The sequence below is a fragment of the Chrysochloris asiatica genome, unplaced genomic scaffold (genome assembly GCF_000296735.1).
Source record: "Chrysochloris asiatica unplaced genomic scaffold, ChrAsi1.0 scaffold00036, whole genome shotgun sequence".
In the NCBI taxonomy this organism is placed as follows: domain Eukaryota; kingdom Metazoa; phylum Chordata; class Mammalia; order Afrosoricida; family Chrysochloridae; genus Chrysochloris; species Chrysochloris asiatica.
Window position 1 is genome coordinate 20,870,977 of NW_006408554.1, and position 14,145 is coordinate 20,885,121.

At 36.9% G+C, this 14,145-nt stretch overlaps 1 protein-coding gene across 1 annotated transcript in view; it reads right to left on the reverse strand.

Moving 5' to 3' along the window:
* The window catches only part of PRKDC (protein kinase, DNA-activated, catalytic polypeptide), a 305,624-nt gene that overhangs the window by 59,766 nt on the left and 231,713 nt on the right, over positions 1-14,145 (reverse strand). Inside the window, exon 77 of the mRNA XM_006860083.1 lies at positions 13,989-14,132. Within this exon, the coding sequence (XP_006860145.1) occupies positions 13,989-14,132 (144 nt within the window). The remainder of the gene's footprint in view (positions 1-13,988; positions 14,133-14,145) is intronic.

The window sequence follows — 14,145 nt, forward strand, 5'->3', positions numbered from 1 at the left end:
GAGGCTTGAATTTTTAATTCAGTTTCCCCAGCTTGAGAAATGCTGAGCATGTTCTTCTCTTGTGGTTTTTCTGACTCCAGATCTTTGCACAGTTCGTTGCAGTATTTGACTTTGTCTTCTGGAACTGACCTTTGAAATTTTCTGACTGCCACCACTCGTCTGTCAGTTTGTCATATTGTGGTGGCTTGTGAGTTGCTGTGATTCTGGAAACTATGCCACAGGTATTTTAAATACCAGCAGGGTCACCCAGGGTAGATAGGTTTCAGATGAGCTTCCAGACAAAGAAAGACTAGAAAGGAGTGACAAAATACTTCTGAATATATATTCCATGAAAACTTTATGAATATCAGAGAAACGAAAAATCCTACAACTATAAATTCAGGAGATTAATTCTAAGATTTCAGAAACGGACAACACATTGAAAGAGCAAAGGAGTAGATTCAAAGCTATGAAAGTGAAAATTAGTGAGCTTGAAAATAAATCTCTCAATACTAGTAAACTAGAAGAACAATCAGAAAAAAAGAATTTAAAAAATCCAAAGAAAGCCTAGGCGTTATGAGGGACTCCAGGACAAGAAACTAATTATTGGTGATCAGAATGCAATGAAAAGCACAGAGAAAATTATTGAACAGTTATTGGAAGAAAACTTTTTTAAAGTCACGAAAGCAATAAGCACACAAAAAGCGGAACAAACCACAAACAGGATAGATGCTAAAAGAAAATCACCACAACATATCATAATCAAACTTTCCAAAATCAAAGACAAGGAAAGAATCCTGAGAGCAGATTGGGAAAAACAAAACGTTACCTAAAAACTTGAACCAATAAGACTAAGCTCTGATTTTTCAGCAGAAACCATGAAGGCAAGAAGATAATGGGATGACATATATAGAACTCTGAAAGAAAAAAAAATAACCAAGAATCATACACTCAACAAAGCGGTCCCTCAACTATGACAGCAAAATTAGGACATTTCCTGATAAAATGAAATTAAAGGAATTTGGAATGACAAGACCAACTTTACTAAAAATACTTTATACTGAAAACCAACAACAGGAGACAACAAAACAAACTGAGATTAACATACATGACAACTCCACCTAGAACTCAATCCAGAAACATTAGTAAAGTAAAACAAAACAAACCTGTAAGACTGAAAATAAGAAACTATTGGTCTCCCCTCCATCTATAGCAAAGAAAAGTGAAGAAAACCGAAGACATGCAAAAGCAATTAGTTCAAAGGACTAACAGACAATGTGAACCTCAACCTCCATGACCCTAAGACCAGATGACTAGATGGTGCAAGGCTACCAGTACCAATGGCTCTAAAAGGGATCACATTATAAAGTCCTGGATAAAATAGGAGAAAAATGTGGAACAAAACTCAACTTTGTAAAAAAAGATTAAGCTCAGTAGTAGGACAAAGTGGTGAAACCCTGGAGACTACAGATAGCCCTGAGTCACCCTTCAAACTTGGAACTGAACAATAGCACCAGGGAAGTATGAATTAATAAGAACAATCAACCATTTGAGATTAAAAGGGCAGCACTTACCCAGAGACAAAGTTCAGAAGGCAGGAAGGATAGGAAAGGTGAAATGGAAATGAGAAACATACGATGGTGTAGTCTGAGTGTTGTTACATTGCATAAATTGCAATTAATGTCACGAGACAAAATGTGTATGAATTGTTGAATGGAAAATGGATTTGCTCTGTAAACTTTCACCCAAACACAACAAAAAGAAAACAAAAAAACTAATGAATCAATTTCAAAAAACAACAACAAAAACTCTTTAGATTCTGTTTTCAGTTTTTCTAACTTTGTATTTCCTTGAAAAGATAGAAAGGATATGGTTAGTAATCACTTGTCATAAATTCTAAGAAGGGCTTTAAAAATTCACAGTGGGTCTTTAGGAAAGTCATTTAATTATGCTTAGTGCCAATTTCCTTATTGATCTAGCTCATTTTGATGACATTAATAACTAGGAACAAAGGGGGAAAATCCAACAAAATAAAGACGGTAATTCAATAATAATAAACAGCCCATAATTCTTCATAAGATCTGAGGAGACAAAATAAAATAATGCTGCTTTCCTTAGTAACAAACCATTATTGTGGATCATAAATTAGTATAAACATAATTTAGATAACTTATATTTCTCAAAAACAACTATTACTATAAGTATACTCTCTTGAAATATATCAGTTCTTTCTTTGAAATAGTGTCTACTCGAATATTTAGTAGTTTAAGTATAACAAAGACATAGTGGCCTGAAGGATCTGCTAAAGTGTAATATCAAGCAATTTAATGTTGGTGGACTGCTACTTCAGTGAATTAATACAAATTATTTGTTGATTTACTACTAGGTGGAAATATGTGGACAGATTTTTCCAGAACACTAGAAATTAAACTAAAAAAAGCATCATGCCTAAAAGGAATACTGCAAATGTTCCTGACACCCTGCTGTCAGCCTCTGGCGCAGATGTGTTCTGTGGCAGTTAGGAAGCAAAGTGGTTCCACATTGACATTCACCGTTTTAGGACAGTCTTATGGGGTCCACAATATGCTTCACAGTGCTAACTGGGAACTGTGTTGAACTGTGGTGATGGACAAGAATGCCATAGGCATTCATATAGCTGAGGAGACATACATGAGTTAGAGAGCAGGGAAGAATACGATAGGCTTCAGCGATGGGATGGTGCTGAGCTAAGAGATCTGGGTTATAGTTTCTTCTCTCGGACACTCTCATATGATACTGTATGAGTCACCCATATGACAGCTTTAGCTTCATAGTATAGAATAGGGTTGGGCAAACTCTGAATTTCAAGCCAAATACTACCTATCCTTGTTTCTGAAAACACACAGTCTGTGACTGGTTTGCACTCCTGTGGTAGGCATGAGTTCCTACAAGAGAACAGGATGGCCTGCCTATGTTTACAGAATATGTGCTCCAACTACTGGTTTAAGGAAAAACAAACACAGGTAAATTTCTCACACGTAATATTTTATAAATGTTAAAGCTAGCACATTTAAAAAAAACTTATCTAGTTCATGTAACTACAGTAAGTAAAATGCCTGTTCTGGAGACTCTTACATATTCAACATGTAGTAGGGCTGTGAGTCAAGTTTGAAGGAAAGCAAAGTCTAACATGGGTCATAAAAAGAAGCACAGAGATTTACGTATAGTTTTAGTCTTTACCCATTTGATTTGTTTTTACCAAGACTGTGATAGGAGGCAATTGTTTCTATAAAAGAACCAAAACTAATTTTCAAGAACATTTCAGTAAAAAGTGTTTAGTGCATACAGATTCAACAGAAAACAAACACAATTTAACTTCCATATTTATGAATCTGTTAAATAATGTGTACTACATATATAAAAATTTAATTCAAAGTTAGTTTTTCAAAGAGTTGTAAGTACTATGTATCTTACTACAATAATCTAGTTAATTTACATTGGTTTATTATTTTGTTTGTAATTTCAAGTCCATTAGAAGTAAGGTATGTAAATAATAAATGAATTTATCATATGCTACAGTCCTAAGTCCTGGTGTGGCACTGTGGGCTAATGCGTCAGAGTGCAAAATCACTTGGACTGCCAGGTCAGTGGTTCAAGCTCACTAGCTGCTCTTTAGAAATCCTATACAGGGTCGCTATGGGTAAGAATCGACTCAATGGCACTTCACAACAACAACAACAACAATCCTAAGCACTGCAACATATAAAGAGCTTGGAGGTCACCACTCCCATCTTCACAACAACAAAAAAGTGGAACCGAAATCAACTTTTCCTAAATCCACTATAGAATTGAGGTCATGGTGAAAACTACTGCCTTGAAAACAGGAAGGTGTATACAGAGAGTCTGAGCTTACTTTGAACAGAAGCCCACCATATGGTAAGAATAATTAAATGGCAGTGGACAAACTGCTAGAGGCTCAGTGTGGACAAGTTGTAGAATTAAAACTTCTGTGCCCAGTCTTAGGGGGAAACCACCATACTTTTGAAAGCTTTAGCTACAATAGCCATACTGTTATTAGGATGAAGATTAGAGAAAAGTCATCCTATGCTTCCAGCGGAAGAAAGGAAAAGTAACCATTTTGACCTAAGCCACAAGCATTCTATTTTTCTGAATACAGAAATGTCAACAGAAGAAACTATTATAGCAGAATCTAACCAACTTTACTGGACCAAATACAAACTGACCTTGTTTTTGTTGTTAAGTGTCACCAAGTCATCTAGCGACACTCTGCACAACAGAACGAAATACTGCTTGGCCCTGCACCATCCTCACAGTTGTTGTTATGCTTGAGCCCACTGCTGCTGCTACTGTGCCAATTCATCTCACTGGGGGTCTTCCTCTTTTTTGCTGACCCACCACTTTACCAAGCATAAGGTCCTAATCCAGGGACTGGCTCCTCCTGGTAACACATCAAAGTTGAGAGACAAAGTCTTGCCATATTGGCTTCTAAGGATATGGCTGTACTTCTTCACACACAGATTTGTTTATTCTTCTGGAAGTCCATGGTACCATCAGTATCCTTCCGAACAACTTAACTCAAATATATTAACTCTATGGTCATCCTTATTCAGTTTCCACATGTATATGAGGCTACTAAAAATATGCTTTGGGTCAGATACACCTTAGACATCAAACACTTGAACACTTTAAAGGTCGTGTGCAGATTTACCTAATGTAATACGTCATTTGATTTCTTGATTGCTGCTTCTGTGAGTGTTGATAATGGATCAACGCAAAATGAAGCCTTTGATAACTTCAATCTTTTCTCCATTTATCATGTTATTTAATGATAGAGTTGTGAGGATTTTTGTGTTTTTTTTATGATGCGGTGAAACCCATATACTGAAGGATGTGGTCACTGAAATTCATCAGCAAGTATTTTAAGCCCTCTTCACAGTTCCAGCAAACAAGATTGTACCATCTATATATCATAGGTTGTTAATGAGTCTCCCTTCAATCCTGATACTATGTTCTTCTTTACATAATCCAGTTCCTTGGATTACTTGCACACAACATACAAATCTGGCACATACCTTTCCTGATTCTAAAGCACTCAGTGTCCCCTTGCTCTGTTGAAATGACTGCCTCTTGGACTATGTATAGTTTCCTCATAAGCACAATTAAGTGTTCTGGAATACCCATCCTTTGCATTTTTTCCATAGCCTTTCATGATCCACACAGTCAAAAGCCTTTGTATAGTCAATAAAGCACAAATAAACATCTTTCCAATATTCTTTGCTTTCAGCCAAGATCCTTCTGATGTCAACAATGATATCCCTCATTCCATGTCCTCATCTGAATCCAGGTTGAAACTTGGCAGTTCTCTAATGATATACTTTTGGAGCCATTTTTAAATTATGTACAGGTTTGTCATGAGCACAATTCAGGTTCCTCATAAGTACAATTAAGTGCTCTGAAATACCCATTACATTCAATGCTATTCATAGTTTGTTAGGATCCACAAGGTCAAATGCCTGTGCATAGTCAATAAAGCACAAGTAAACATCTTTCTGGTATTCTCTGCCTTTAGCCAAAATCCATCTGAAGTCAGCAATGATATTCCTTATTCCACATCTTCTGACTTTGGCCTGAATTTCTAGCAGCTCCCTGTCAATGTATTGCTGCAACCATTTTTTAATGCTCTTCAACAAGATTTACTTGCATGTGACATTGATACTGTTTGATGATTTTTGCATTTCATTGGGTCACCTTTCTTTGGAATGGGCACAAATATTAATCTCTTTCAACTGATTGGCCAGGTAGCGATCTTCCAAATTTATTGGCATAGATTAGTGAGCGCCTCCAGCACATCAATTTGTTGAAAGATTCCAATTTGTACTCCGCTAATTCCTAAAGCTTTGTTTTTAGCCATTACTTTCAGTGCAGCTTGGATGTCTTTCTTCAGTACTATATTTTCGTGGTCATAGGTTGCCTCTTGAAATCATTAAGCATCAATAAATTATTTTTGGTACAGTGACTCTGTGTATTCCTTCTATTTTCTTTTGATGCTTCCTGCATCATTCAGTATTTTGTCCACGGAATCCTTCAATGTTTCAACTTGAGGCTTGAATTTTCTATTCAGTTTCTTTCAGCTTGAGAAATGCTGAGCATGTTCTTTCCTTTTGGTTTCCAATTCTGACACATTTCAGTTTAATACTTTGTCTTCTCAGGCTGCCTTTTGAAACTTTATGTTCAGCTCTTTAATTCTTAATTTCTTCTGGGTCCTTTAGCTTTTCTACATTCAAGAGCAGGTTTTAGAGCCTATTCTGACATCCATTTTGGTCTTTTCTTTCTTTCCTGTCTTTTAAATGATCTTTTCCTTTCTTTCTGTATGATATTCTTGATACCATCCCACAACTCTTCTGGTTTGGGTCACTAGTGTCTACGGTATCAAATCTGTCCTTGAGATGTTCTCTAAATTGAAGTGGAATATATTCAAGGTCATATTTTGGCTCTCATGGATTTATTTTAATTTTCTTCAGCTTCAACCTGAATTTGCATATGAACAATTGATGGTCTGTCCCACAGTTGGCTTCTGGCCTCTTTTGGCTGATGATACTGAGCTTCTCCATTGTTTCTCCCCACAGATGTAATGGATTCATACATATAAACCCCCTCAAAAAAATCCACAAGAAAGCTACTAGAGCTAATAGAGAAACTTAGTGTGGAGGATATGAAGTTAACAAAAGTCAGTCAGGTTTCTATACACTGCCAAAGAGGTGTTGGGAGAGCGGCCCTGCACTGAAGAGTGGAGGATGTGCTCTCCTCTTTCGGGAGTCTTCCAGAATTTGCCTACATGAGTCCTGAGTTGTAGCCTATGGATACTAAACTTGAATCATTCTGTTATTTCTTAAACAAACCACTTACTGTAAGTACAGTTTGTGAGTTCTCTGAAAACTTGCAGTGAAATGCTGAAGCCAATAGGGGAGGAGAGTGCTGACGGAAGTATAGTGCCTAAGATGGAGTTGTGAGGCAATCTGGAAAACTGGGAAATCTGGGCTATATTTGACCTCCACCTCATAGGAATAGGCTTTGTGGTGGTTGTTGTGATTGTGTGTCGTCAAGTCGTTTCTGACTCATAGTGACTGTATAAAGATTTCTGAGGCTGTAAATCTTTACAGGATTAGAAAGTCTTATCTTTCAGAGTGACTGACAGATATGAACTGCTGACCTTGAGGTTAGCAGCCCATCTTGTAATTCACTACACTACCAGAGCTCCAGTACAAATTCTTATATTTGAAAGTATTCGTAAAAGAAGAACTAAATGGAAAAGGAGATTGAGAATGGTCATGCAATTTGAATAAGTAATCAATGTCACTGAATGGCACATGTAGTAATTGTTGAATTGGTGTATGTTTTGCTATGGATATTCTCAGCAACAATAAAAAACAATTAATGGAAGGCTTAAAGAAAGCAACAGACAAGAAAAGGTATACAGATTGTGAAGAAAGCCAAGACTATCTTTGTTTACAGATGACATGATTATCTACATAGAAAATCCCAAACAATCAACAATAACAAAAACCTCCTGAAACTAATAAACAATTATTAACAATAAACAAGGTTGCATGATAAGATATTTATTATACAAAAGAAAATTGCTTCTCTATATACCAGCATTGAACAACTCAAATTTGAAATAAAAAAGACACCACCATTTACATTGTTATTGCAGTTGTTAATTGCTAATGAGTTAGTTCCAACTCATAGTAACCTTGTATAGGGTTTCCAAGGGGCAGCTGGTGGGTTTGAACTATCAACCTTGCAATTAGCAGTCCAGCACTAATCCTACAAAGCCACACCAGGACTCTATCCAGGGACTAGTAGGAGAGAATTTAGTTGAAGATTGAGAAGTCTATTTGTGTAATTAACTTCAAAAAGATTTGCCTTATGTGATTGAATTGCTAAGTAACATGTGAAAACAATACTATGGATTGCTTTGTACCCACAAAAATAAAATACTTAAGATATAACTATAGCAAAATATGTGTAAGAGCTTCAAGAGGAAATCTACAACTTCCGATGAAAGAAATCAAACCTGAATACATGGCAAGATATTCCATGTTCTTGAACAAACAAAAACCCTCTGCCATCAAGTCGATTTCAATGTTCATGAGTAGGAAAACTTAATATTGTTAAGATGCCAGTTCTTTCCAATTTGACCTATACATTTAATACAATCTCAATAAAATTCTAAAAAAGATACGGATACTGACAAACTGAATCTAAATTTATGTGGAAGGAAAAAATATCCAGAATAGTCAACATAATACTGAAAGAAAAGAACAAAATCAGAGAACTGATACTATCCAACTTCAAAACTAAAGCCCACTGCCATGAAGTCAATTCCACATTTTATCCCACATAAAGCATGTAGTCTATGTTTACCTGCTAACCCACCTCCTTCCCAAGCATTTTCATAAACACTATGGAATCCTGGGGAGTCCTGGTGTGGCGCTGTAGGATTAAGCACTAAACTGGAAGGTAGGTTTGAAGTGTCTAAGGTTGGCAGTTCAAACTCACCAGCCACTCCCTATAAACCCTATATAGGGTTGCTATAAGTCACAACTGAGTCAATGGCACTTAGCAACAACAATGCCACTTTTAAAAAATATGCTGTTGTGAGAAAAAAAAATTTAGCACAGTGTGCTTGAGAATATATGGGGCAGGGGAGAAAGCTGGCAAACAAACAAAAGTAGAACATGAATTATTTGCATGAAATATGGCAAGCAACATAGTTTGGTACTGGCAAAAGAACATGTAGATCAGTGAAACTGATCAAGATCCCAGAAACAGACCTAAATAGAATGAAGTGATGTTTGACAAAGGAGCAAAGACAATTTAAGGAAAAAGGATAGCCTTTTAACAATGGTGATAAAGCAACTGGGTATCTACATGCAATAAAACCAATCTAGACAAAGACTTTCTATCTTTCAGGAAAACTAACTCCACCTGGGTAACAGAGCTAACTAAAATACAAAACTATAATACATCTAAATAACACATGAGAAAATCCAAGCAATCTTGTATTTTGTTGTTGTTAAGTGCTACTGAGTCAGTCCCGACTATGTAGCGACCCTTGTAAGATTTATGAAGAGTAGCTGGTGGATTTGAGCAGTTGGCTTTGTGGTTAGCAGTCCAGTGCTTATAGCTCCACACCAAGACTCCACCTTGGGTTTAGCATTGATTTTTTTAGAAAAAATTCAATACATGAAGGAAAAAATTTGGTAAGTAGGAATTCATTAAAATGAAAAACTCAAGTTCTGCAAAAGACAGAGTTAATAGAACGAAAAGGCAAGCAAAAAACTGGGAGGAAATATCTGTAAAACACATATCTAACAAAGGACCTGTATCTAAACTATACAAAGTAAAGAACCCCTAAAAATTAATAAGAAAGCAAACAACTCAAATAACAGGCAAAAGATCTGATCTGGAAAACAAACATATGAAAAGATGTTCAACATCATATGTTATTAGGGAATTGCAAATTAAAACAACATAAAATACTAACCATTCATACCTAATTGTTGTTGTTAAGTGCTATGAAGTCTTTGACTCATAGCGACCCTCTGTAGGCTTTCCAAGGAGCGACTGGTAAATTTAAGCTGCCAACCTTGTGGTTAGCAGTCCAGTGCTTAGCCTACAGCACCACACCAGGCTCCATCAAACCTAACAGAATGACCAAAATTCAAAACACTGATAACACTTTATGCTAGCAATGAATTCTCATTCATTGCTGGTAGCAATGCAAAATGGTATAGTCACTTTGGAACCCGGTTTGGTGGTTTCTTACAAAGTGAAACATATGCTTACCATTGTCATTATTAAGTGCCATGGAGTCAGTTCTGAATCATAGTGACTCTGTATAGGGTTTCCAAGGAGTGGCTGGTGGTTTTGAACCACCAACCTTGTGGTTAGTAGTCCACTGCTGACTCCTAAGCTTACCATACTCTCTAGCAATTGTGCTCTTGGGTGCTAGGCATTTACCCAAATGAGCTGAAACTATATGACCACAAAAAAACCCGTATACTAATTTTTATAGTAGTGTTAGTCATATTTACCAAAAGTTGGAGGCAACCAAGATGTCCTTCAATAAGTGAAGAAATGGAAAAACAAACTGGTATATCCAGACAATGAAGTATTATTTATTGAGAAAAAGAAATGAACTATGAAGCCACAAAAGACATAGAGGAACCTTAAAGGAATATTGCTAAGTGAAGGAAGCCAGTTTAAAAAGACTACATAATGTATAATTCCAACCTTACAACATTTTGGAAAAGACAAAACTATAGTGACAATAAAAAGATAAGTATTTGCCACAGATTTCAGGGAAAGGGGGAGAATAAGGGCTGAATAGGTGGCACAAGAGCCATTGAAACTATTCTGAGTGCAACGTCAATGGTGGACACCTGGCACTAAGTATCCGTCAAAACCTGTAAGGCTATAAAATGGACTTTACACAGTAATAATGCATAATCCTGGTTTATCCAATCTAACCAATATACCAAGGAATGCAGGATGTTAATGATAGGAGAATGTGTATTCATGGAGGGTATATGAGAACGCTAACGTTGCTAAATTGGTCTGTAACCTAAAATTGCTAAACAACAACAACAAAATCTATTTAAAAATAAAAAGACTAGGTGAATTAATTATACCAAAAAGAAAACAAAAACAAAAAAGCTTCCCTCCCAAAATTCACGACTGTCGAGTCGATTCTAACTCATAATGACCCTATAGAATAGAGCAGAACTTCTACCTCGGGTGTTCGAGGTTGTAAATCTTGACTGAATCAGAAGGTCTCATCTTTCTCCCATGGAGCTGCTGTTAGGTTCGAAACACTGACCTTTTGGTAATCAGCACAACTCTTAACCCACTGCACTACCGGGGTGCTTTGAGATAACCATCAAGGATGGAAATCTAGAAGGATCCTACAATCAATTGTTTCACAGGTGTTTAAGTTCTTGTTCTACTTTAAAGGACCTGAAACTGGAATGTAAATTTTGTAGTCAGAGATACCGTCTATACAAAAAAGACAAGGAGCTCTAGCTAGCAGACTATATTTTTAATAGGTCAGCATTGACATCAGCAGATTAAGAAAGAAAGGTACTTTTAGATGTTTTAAGCTAAAATAAAAGTCTATAATGTATATAATCTTAAATTGTCCACTTTAATACTTTGATTAATTAACAATTGGTCTATGTTATGGATTAAATTGTAGCCCCCGCAAAATACATGTTGCAAATCCAAACTCTAAGAGCTGTTTTGGAGTCCTGGTGTGGTGCTGTAAGGATAGGTCACTAGACTGAAAGGTCAGTCTGAACTGCAAGGTCTAGTTCAAACCCACCAGCCACTCCTCGGAAACCCTATACAGGGTTGCTATGAGTTGGAACTGTCGCGATAGCACGTCCTTAGTTGTAACCTGGACATTGCCTTCTTCTGTTGTGCATAAGGTCGCTATGAGTCAGAACCAACTCAAGGACACCTAACAACAACAACATAGTTATTGTAACCTCATTTGAGAATGAGTTATTTATTATGTTAATGACAAAATATTAGTGTTGGTTGTTGCTGATAAGTGCCTTTAAGTCCATTCCAACGACTAGTGACCCTGTGTAGGGTTTTTGAGGAGCAGCTGGTGGGTTTGAACTGGTGACCTAGCAGCTCAAACTGACCATGTGGTTCAGTGCATTATCCTGCAGCACCATACCAGGACTTTGTGTAGGAAGTTTTAAATCAATCTCTTTTGCGATAGAGTAGATTAAGCAAGCAAACAAACACAAATGGAGGGGAATAAATATAACACTTGATCATCAAGGAACTTAGGAATAGTAGCTGAAAAGAGACAAGACCTTTCCCGGGAAGAGAGAGTCCTCCCTTAAAGTCAATGCTCTGAATTTAGACTTCTAGCCTCCTGCTGTGGCACTGTAGGATAAGCACTGGACTGCTAACTGCAAGGCCAGTGATTCAAACTCACCAGCCACTCCTTGGAAACTCTATGTTGTTATCGAGTCGATTCCAACGCATAGTGACCCCATGTAAGATTTCTGACGAATGGCTGATGGAAACTCTACATGGGGTTACTTAATAATACGCTGTGAGAAAACAAACTTCCATTCATTACAGTTACTCATTTGTGGTATTTCTTTTACAGCAGCACTAGCCATCTAAGACAGTCTGATAAGAGGAAATCTATTGTACTAAATTTCAGGAACCCCATAATGATGGCTTGGCTTAATCTAAACAAACACTTCTCTCCTTGTTAGCAAGATCTAAATCAACAACTACAACAACAAAAAAGATCTAAATCAACAGAAGAAGGGAATAAAGCCGGCTTCAAGTTTATAGTAACTAAGTCAGAAGATTTCAGAGCTAAAAGTTATCTTTTACTATCTAAATGTTATCAATCACTCCCACTAAATGTAACTTTCTTAGGCTAGCACTGAAACACTTCAGTAACATCACTGGGACTTACATTGAGTTTCATACTTAACTTTTTTTTTACTAGTAGTGGGACTTGGCACTTATGGAAAAACTAGACCCAGGACATCTCCATGGTAGAAGTTTAATACATAACAGTAATTTGACCAAAAACAGCAACCACAGTAACAAATCAGTATGATGAATACTAGAAAAGAGATATCCACAGGTATTTCTGGCAACAGAGAAAGTAACATCTAGTTCTTCTTGGGGACAGCAGGGAGGAGAAGGCTGAGGGAAGAATCTAAAGATTTGGTGCTTCAGTCGAATCTCTAAGGAAAGTACTCCAAGTGGATGGGGGGAGAAGGCAAATTCACTTAGCAGGGCAGCCTCCACCAGTCCTGGATCTGTCATGTCTCAGCATTTCAATGCCTATTTCCATGCCCACTTGTTCCCTGAGAGTTTCCCTCTGATTTCCTCTGAACCAAAGTGTGTTCTCCCCCTTTTATCTCCAGATCAACTTTAAAAATAGTTGTTAGGTTGATCGTATCTGTCCTTAAGCCCTAGTTCTTTATATATGGTACTTAGTAGGCTATGTTGGCACTGTAGGATCAGCAATGGACTGCTAACCACAAGCCTGGCAGTTTAAACCCACTAGCCACTCTGTAGGAGAAAGATGAGGCTATCTACTTCTATAAAGATTTACTGTCTTGAAAATCCTATATATATTGCATTTGTCTTAGAATCCCTTGAATTCAGGAAATGGTTCTGTCTCCTCTATATGTCCTGTAGGACCCATGACTATGTCTTTTTTTTTTTTTTTTTTAATGTTTTATTGTGAATTATATGATAGTTTACATGGGAGAACACATTCGTTTTACATTCATCCTATCCTATATCGTTTCATTGCTATGGTTACAATTCCCTCCATGCATCATCAACCAACCAAAGGGTATACCCTGCAAGCCTGCCCTCCCCCCGCCCAAGTCATCAGCACATAGCCTCTCTTCCTCTGGATCTAAAGTCCCCAGATGCTCCATCTCTCCACATCATCGCCATGACTATGTCTTGAACAGAGAATAGTGTTCAGAAATATTTAACAACTTACATAAAACACAAGTCTTTTTCTGACTCAGCATTCAAGTCATTCTGAGAATTATAGGCACTTTGAACTGCATGCTACCATCCCCTGTATCTAAGAATCTGAATATGAAGTACAGAGTATAATAAAAAACCAAAGGCATGGCTCAGTGACTCACTTGCCACTAACTAATCTAAAAATATACTGTCATCATCTAGAAAAAGGTATTAGACCTAAAACAAGTTTACTAATTCAACAGACATTTTAAAACCACTATTATTAGTTATTATTATTACAAGGTCGGTAGTTCAAGCTCACCGGTCACTCCTTGGAAACCCTATACAGGGTCGCTATGGGTCAGAACTGACTCAATGGCATTTAACAACTATTATTAATTAACCACAGGAAGTAAATATTTATCTTTACAATGAATTATTTTATAATAGAGGAGACTGCCATATATCCATACCTGAATAAACTTCTTTCTAAAAGCCCCAAGGTCTGGAACTTTTGGGTCTCCCAAAGCTGCATACATTCTGTCATACATTTTTTCAATCTTTTTTTTATTAACAGGGCTTTTCAGTAGTTCAATTTTGGTATCTTCCATCCAATCCTGCATTGATTCA